Source organism: Eriocheir sinensis, chromosome 4 (genome assembly GCF_024679095.1).
Source record: "Eriocheir sinensis breed Jianghai 21 chromosome 4, ASM2467909v1, whole genome shotgun sequence".
NCBI lineage: Eukaryota > Metazoa > Arthropoda > Malacostraca > Decapoda > Varunidae > Eriocheir > Eriocheir sinensis.
This window is the reverse complement of record NC_066512.1, coordinates 27,039,470-27,047,189: the sequence shown is the minus strand read 5'-3', so window position 1 is coordinate 27,047,189 and position 7,720 is coordinate 27,039,470. Positions and strand designations below refer to the sequence as shown.

Here is a 7,720-nt window from a genome sequence, read left to right as displayed (position 1 = left end):
AACTACCACCAGGGTCATAAAACTACTCTTGGATATGCCCACAACTCCTACGAAAGCGTTGTCAAATATGTGTTCTTGGGCGGCGAACTGTCTTTTAATACGACTCTTGTGTGTTTGGGGGAGGGGTGTAGGTGTGTGTGTGTGTATACGTGTGTGCGTGTGCAATGGTGGTGTTATTGTGCCGGGATGTGCTGTGTAGTGAGTCTCAGCGGCGTGTGGTGAAACCTAATCCGCGAGGGAGCTGCTGACCCGCCTGAACTCAGCACGTCACTCCCTCCCTCCCTCCCTCCCTTCCTCTCACCTTTGCATGCACGAAGCCGCGCCGCCCAGCCCCCGCCCCGCCACGCCATGCACCGCCATGCACCGCGCGGCTCACTCTCCCCTTCACTCACCGCCAAGCACGGGTCTGTCTGTCTGTCTGTCTGTCCATGCACCAGGCAGGCCGCGGCGAGGCTCCGACCGCTTATGGAGGGACCAACACACCACCAACAGCAACAGACACACAAGAACCGGACATTTATAGAGAACCAACAACAACAACAACAACAACAATAACAACAACAACAGACACACAAGAACAGGCTGTTTATGAAGACGAGAAAACTCCAACAACAGACACACAAGAACCGGAAATTTATAAAGAAACAACAACAACAACAATAACAGAGGTGGCAGAGTGGTCAGCGTGTGGGCGAGGAGAGTCCGAGGACATAGGTTCGAGTCCCACCGAAGGACGCTGACAAACCACACACACACACACACACACACACACACACACTAAAAATGAAAAAGAAAAAAACAGCCAAGGAAGGAACCACAGAATGAGGGAGGAAAAGTCTGGAGTGCTGTATAGGTTTGAACACTACTCCTTTTGCTACTCCTGCTGGTGCTACTGCTGGACACGTGAGGGGGCAGGCATGCGGGGCGGGGAGGTCCACCAATGCCTGCTGAGCGCCCTGTGGTCTCGCCCGAACCTGCTGTAGTGAAGGACCATCTGACAGGCCAGCAGCACCGTCAGCAGGAACGCGATGATGTACCCGCAGCTGAGGAGGAACCACAAGAAGCCCGCCGAGGCAGACACCCAGCAGGGCTCATGGGGGTCCCTGCCGTGCCCCCCATGCCCCTGTCCCGACCCTGCAGCGTCCTCGAAATGCCCCTCCCGCGACCCTTCCTCCCCCTCGCAGCCGCCCCTCAGAAACACGTCCTGCAGGTGAGCGAAGAACTCCTGAAACACCATCGCGTCTTGTCCTGCAGAAGGCGAGGAAGAAAGAATAAAAAAATAGGCTCTTCCTCCACTGGTTCTCGTGTCCTGGTGGGCCGTGTAGGGATAGGGTGACAGTCAAAGCCCTTCTCTCACCCCCAGCCCTTTCCCTTTGTCCTAAAATCTAAGGGTAGCCTGGTCCCCTTAGCCGCCTCTCAAAAACCCCAGCCCAAGCTCTCTCCCCCTGTCCCTTCTAAGTCTAAGGGTAGCCTGGTTCCCTTAGCCGGCCCTCAAAAACCCCAGTCCAAGCCCTTTTCCCCTGTCCCTTCTAAGTCTAAGGGTAGCCTGGTCCCCTTAGCCGCCCCTCAAAAACCCCAGCCCAAGCCCTCTCCCTTTGTCCCTTCTAAGTCTAAGGGTAGCCTGGTTCCCTTAGCCGCCCCTCAGAAACCCCAGCGCAAGCCCTCTCCCTGTCCCTTCTAAGTCTAAGGGAAGGATAGAAGGAAGAGTATAAGGAGTAGAAGGAAGAAGAGTAACAAGGAACATAAGGAAGAGGAGTAACAAACAGAAGGAGGAGGAGTAACACGTAACAAGTAGAAAAGTAACAAGGAATAAGAGAGGAATAACAACAAGGAATAAAAGGAAATGAGTAACAGGGAGCAGAAGGAAAACAAGGAGAATAGAGTTAAAAAAAGAGTAGGCCTATAACAGGGAGTGGAAAGAAGAAGAATGAGTAACAAAAAAATAGAATGAGGAGAAATAACAAAAGAGTAGAAGGGAGCTGAAGGAAAACAAGGAGAATAGAGTTAAAAAAAAAGAGTAGGCCTATAACAGCGAGTGGAAAGAAAAGGAAAGAGTAGAAAAAAATAGAAAGAGGAGGAAAAATAACAAAAGAGTAGAAGGGAGCTGAAGGAAAACAAGAATAGAGTTAAAAAAAGAGTAGGCCTATAACAGGGAGTGGAAAGAAGAAGAAAGAGTAACAAAAAAATAGAAAGAAGAGGAGAAATAACAAAAGAGTAGAAGGGAGCAGAAGGAAAACAAGGAGAATAGAGTTAAAAAAAAGAGTAGGCCTATAACAGGGAGTGGAAAGAAGAAGAAAGAGTAACAAAAAAAATAGAAAGAAGAAGAGAAATAACAAAAGAGTAGAAGGGAGCTGAAGGAAAACAAGGAGAATAGAGTTAAAAAAAAGAGTAGGCCTATAACAGGGAGTGGAAAGAAGAAGAGTAACAAAAAATAAAAAAAGAGGAGAAATAACAAAAGAGTAAAAGAAAGCGAAATAACGAAGATTAGAAAGACGAGAAATCAAAAGGAGGAAAAGGAATTAAGGAAAGTATATCAACGAGTCCCCATAAAAAACACGTGACCTTTCTCTATCCCTCTCTCCCATGCACCGTCTGGAAGGGCAAGCAAGGAGAAGATGGCGGCGGAGGAGGACGGGGAAGGAGGGGGAGGCGGCGGCGGCGGCGGTGGAGGAGGTGGCGAAGAGGGAGAGAAAGGAGAGTGAGAGAGAGAGAGACAGCGAGAGACAGACCCATTGCATGCTTGTTTACCATAGAAAAAGTTGGAACGCAGATGAAAAAGAGACAGACAGATATAGACAGACAAGACGAGACAGACAAAGCAGACAGAAAGAAAAAGCTGCCTGGGAAACAGATGAAGAGAAAGACAGACAGACACACAGACAGACGGACAGAACAACACAACTCCTTTCTATATTCATTACGTCCACAAAAACCGTCCACTATTTATTTACTTTACGGCAAAGGAGGCAGTTCAAGGGCAAAAAAAAAAAGGAAATATTGAAAAAAAAAAAAAAAAAGCTCGCTGCTCATAATTGCTTTTTTTATGGGCGAAGACAAAGCTATAGAACATGAGGGGAGGGGAGGGAGGGGGAGGGGGTGAGAGAGAGAGAGAGAGAGAGAGAGAGAGAGAGAGAGAGAGAGAGAGAGAGAGAGAGAGAGAGAGAGAGAGAGAGAGAGAGAGAGAGAGAGAGACCATCACGCAGACACCTCCCCCCACCACACACTACCTTCCGTCCAGCATGTGAGTGTGTGTGTGTGAATGGAGGAGTGAATGAATGTATGAATGAATGAAAGAGTGAATGAATGAGTCTATACAGCAGCAAGACGATGACATATGAGTGGTCCATAATTACCATCCCTTGTGTATAGAGAGAGAGTGTATAGCAATGGTACTCTTGTTGTTATTTGTAGCAGTAGTAGTAGTAGTAGTAGTAGTAGTAGTAGTAGTAGTAGTAGTAGTAGTAGTAGTAGTTTATTAGTCAGTTAGTTAGTTAGGTAGTTAGCTCTTACGGTAAGGGAATCAGTTTAAGGGAATAAGCAAATAAAATAAAATAGTTCCCGCTAATCGCTGTTCGTGCAAAAGCAAACACTAATGGAGCGAAGAGATGTCGATTTCGGAAGTTGTTAGTTATTTAGTTAGTCAGTTAGTCAAGGAGTCAGTGAGCAAGCAGTAAGTGGGGAGCTGAAAGAGGACACGTACAGGTAAAGATTCGAACAGGTGTGAGTAGGTAGACAGGTGTGTGTGTGTGTGTGTGTGTGTGTGTGTGTGTGTGTTTTCTTATTCTTATCCCTGTTTAAAGCCCAGTAACTTATTCTTTCACACTTAAAGTCTGCATAAATTATATCAACCTTTCCTTTAATTACTGTTACTAATGAGCGAGTTTTTCCACCTGTTGCATGACCTGGATATGTAGTGGTGGTGGTGTTGCGTCTGTGTTTGTTTTTATGATTCTCTCTCTCTCTCTCTCTCTCTCTCTCTCTCTCTCTCTCTCTCTCTCTCTCTCCTTAATTGTGGCCCTTTTTCCCTCCACTCCACTTTTCTTTCTTCTTCCTTCCCTTCTTCCTCTTGTCTTCCTTCCTCTCTCTCTCTCTCTCTCTCTCTCTCTCTCTCTCTCTCTCTCTCTCTCTCTCTCTCTCTCTCAGCTTGAAAAATAAGAGGGAAGGAGAAAAGAAGTGCGTGATGTGAAAGTCTGTTTGTGTGTGTGTGTGTGTGTGTGTGTGTGTGTGTGTGTGTGTGTGTGTGTGTGTGTGTGTGTGTGTGTGTGCAGGAGCCGGTGCTGTGACGCGGGACAAAGACGGCGCGTCCTTGTTAAGTGGAGGCGTGACCAATGCTGAGTGCGGCGCTGGTGCTGATACGCCGCGGCCCCAGGGGAGGAGGACCATGAGTGGGCAGGGGAGGGGGTGGCAGGGGCGGCAGGAAACACGGAGGCCCACACAATGGCCGCTGGACACGCCTGTCTCTCCCGCCCAAGACAATGTGCAGGAGCCGCGGGTCGGGGCGCTGCGCGGGTCAGGCACGGCTCGGCACTGCACGGGGGTGGGGGGAGGAGGTCATGCACGCCGCGGTACGGGTCACTGCATGGGAAGGAAGGTTCGTGCGTGCTCCCACCAGGCAGCCAGGGCCCAGGGGAGGTCAGGGAAGAGTCTCCTTCACGCCCCTCACAGGCATCGGTGCTTGGGGAAGGGAGCCCCTGCACGATCCCGTCAGTTATGCACGGCCGCCGGGGCATGGCATGGGAAGAGAGGCTGCTGCACGCCCTCACAGGCACAGGCAGGTCCCCAGCCTGCAGGCGTGCACACCAGTAAGGATAGTGAGGGGTGAGGAAAGGCGGCAGATGGTCCACAATAGTTCTGCCAGAGCTCCCTTGTGTAGGACAGACTGGTCCCTGGCATTCCCTCACGTCCTGTTTCTCCTTGCGTGTCTGTGGGGCCGCCGGGCTGTGCATGGAGGGAGGCTTCAGGGCGGCCTGGCCAGGAAACATCTCGCAGGAGGCCCAGCGTCGCCTGCGGCCCTGGTGGCGGGGCGTCCCTCGCGGCGCGCCGAGGTGCGCCCCTAAACACGTGCACCTGGCCGCCCAGCCCCGAGCAGCGCCGGCGCCCCGCCTGCGTTATGGCGCCCCGCTCAGGACCCCTCGGCAGGCCAGTGACAGCGAGAGGCCTCCTCGGCGACCCTCGGGGCGTCGCCTCCGCCACCTGGGGCCAGGCGGCCGCGGGGGTCGTAACAATGTCGTGTAGACAATAGTTTATCTTTTATCGGGTCCGGGGCGAGGCTCACGGCTCAATATGGAGGGAGTGTTGACAGCGCCCCGCCCACAGACAGCGTGGCGGCCAGTCAGGGCGCGGTGGGCGGCGAGGGCCGGGCCGCGGCGGCGGGCGGAGCGGCGGCTGGCCGGCGGGCGGCGGGGGGCGGGGCTCGGGCCGCGGCGGGGCGGGCGGTACATGAAGGTTACACTGGCGCCGCCGCCGCACAGTTACAGCTACGCCGCACGGGCAGAGTAACGCGCCGTGACGCACTGGCCGGGCCGCGCACTATGGACCACAGCGATCCCTGGCGCCGACAGTGTGTGTGATGGCGTGAGGCGCCGCGCCCCGGACCCGCGCCTGCACAGTGCCGAGGATGCTCAGTGTGGACCTGTGGGACGCCTGCTCCGCCATGGCCCGCACGCCGCTCAAACACGCCTTTTCCATCAACTCTATCCTGCCCGAGACGGCGCTGGACAGCCCCAGCGAGCTGCCGCGCGACGTGCCCACGCCCAAGGACGAGCTGCTCGTGCACGACGTGGAAATGACGACGGCAGACGACGACGACGACGAGGAGGAAGTGGAGGAGGACGTGGACATCGACGTGACGAGCGCGGTGAGTCCCGGAGTGATGTCCGACTCGGAGGTGGAGGACCAACACGACAAGGACGACAAGGAGGCCAAGAAGGAGGAGGGCGCGGATAAGAAGGGCGGCGAGGAGAAGAAGAAGCACGAGAAGCCGCCCTTCAGCTACAACGCCCTCATCATGATGGCCATCCGCTCCTCACCCGAGAAGCGGCTCACGCTGAACGGCATCTACGAGTTCATCATGAAGAACTTCCCGTACTACCGCGAGAACAAGCAGGGCTGGCAGAACTCCATCCGCCACAACCTGAGCCTCAACAAGTGCTTCGTCAAGGTGCCGCGGCACTACGACGACCCCGGCAAAGGCAACTACTGGATGCTCGACCCCTCGGCGGACGACGTCTTCATCGGCGGCACCACCGGCAAGCTGCGCCGCCGCTCCACCGCCGCCTCCAGGAACAGGCTCGCCGCCTTCAAGCAGTCGCTGCTCGGCAGGTTCGGATGCTACCCGCCCTTCGCCCTCACGCCCTATGCTGCGGCGGCTGCGGCGGCAGGGCTCGGGGGTGCCCTGGCGCCAGGCACGCTGTCCGCCTCCTTGCCAGGCACCCTGCCCGGGGCCCTGGCCACCGCCCCCCTCTACCAGCAGGCCAGCGCCGCCGCCGCTGCCGCCGCCGCCCTCTACAGAGGCTATTCCCCTTCCTGTTACTCTGGGCCGCTGCCTACTGGCCCCGCGCCGCTGACGGGCCCCGCGCCGCCCTCGGGCCTGCCCAAGCCCACGGCCCTCACGCCGGGCATCTCGCACCCGCCCATCACCTCCTTCAGCGTGGACCGCCTCCTGGCGGATACGCCCATCAGCGCGCCGCCGTCCTCCTCCTCCCTGGCGGGCCACTCCCCGCTCCTGCTGGGGGGCCTCGGCGGGGCGTCTGCCATGTCCCCGTACGACGTGTACCGCAGCTCCCTGCTGTCCCAGGCCGGCCTGGGCCACACCCTCGGGGGAGTGGGCGCCAACCTGGCCTCGGGGCTCTCCGGGATGGGGGTCAGCATGGTGGGCCTCGGGGGCGCGAACCCCACGCAGCCAGGCCCCGGCGTGACGCCCGTCGTCAGCAGCAGCAGCGAGGGAGCGGCGGCGGCGGGCCGGGGCACGGTGTTCAAGCCGGTGACGGTGGTGGCGCGGCCCAGCTAGTGCTGCCGCCCGCCGCCGCCGCCGCCGCCACCCTGTATATATTGTATGTATGTGACCTGTTTTGTACAGTCCCTGCGTGAGCCACAATGGTGTACAGCACGTGTGTACAGCAGTAACTTATCTCAATAATAACGACATGTACAGACCGACTCTTTCATTATACCCGACCCTGCAGACCGCGTGGCACCACGCCCTGCACGCCCTGACGCGCCCGCCCGCACGCACACACACACACACACACACACACACAGCGCTGAGTGCAGCCCACGCCGCGGCGCCGCAGACAACAACTTGTTACAGCAGGTAAAGGTGTTGAGGCTGCCCGGCGCGGCGAGACAGCCTTGGCTTGGTGGGCGAACACAACGACGACAACAACAACTTACACAACACAGACACCAGAAGCTGAACGTCACAGACACAATGACACTATCACCAAGGTTAGCAAATAATGATGACAATAGTAATGATAATAATACTAATGATAATAATAATGATAATAAAATAACAATACAAATAACAATAATAAAAGTGATATTGAAAACTGCACTACTAACAATACAATATTGCATGGAGAACACGTATCATATGTCTAATTATCATATATCAATTCCATTTAACATAATAGAAACTTTTCGAATATAATTATTATCGTTACTAATATTTTTATTGTTATTGATTTTATATTTATCATTACTGCCACTGACATGACCG

General features: G+C 54.9%; 1 protein-coding gene across 1 annotated transcript; it reads left to right on the top strand.

Moving 5' to 3' along the window:
• Positions 1–4,298: 4,298 nt before the first annotated feature.
• LOC126981433 (fork head domain transcription factor slp1-like) lies at positions 4,299–7,154 on the top strand. Its single transcript, XM_050832462.1, has one exon. It carries the CDS (start codon positions 5,618–5,620, stop codon positions 7,007–7,009), a length of 1,392 nt encoding a protein of 463 aa, XP_050688419.1. The 5' UTR covers positions 4,299–5,617; the 3' UTR covers positions 7,010–7,154.
• The last annotated feature ends 566 nt before the right edge of the window (positions 7,155–7,720 follow it).

Bases quoted from the DNA above. Each gene is read 5' to 3' on its own strand.
- LOC126981433 (XM_050832462.1), top strand. From the start codon at position 5,618: ATGCTCAGTGTGGACCTGTGGGACGCCTGCTCCGCCATGGCCCGCACG.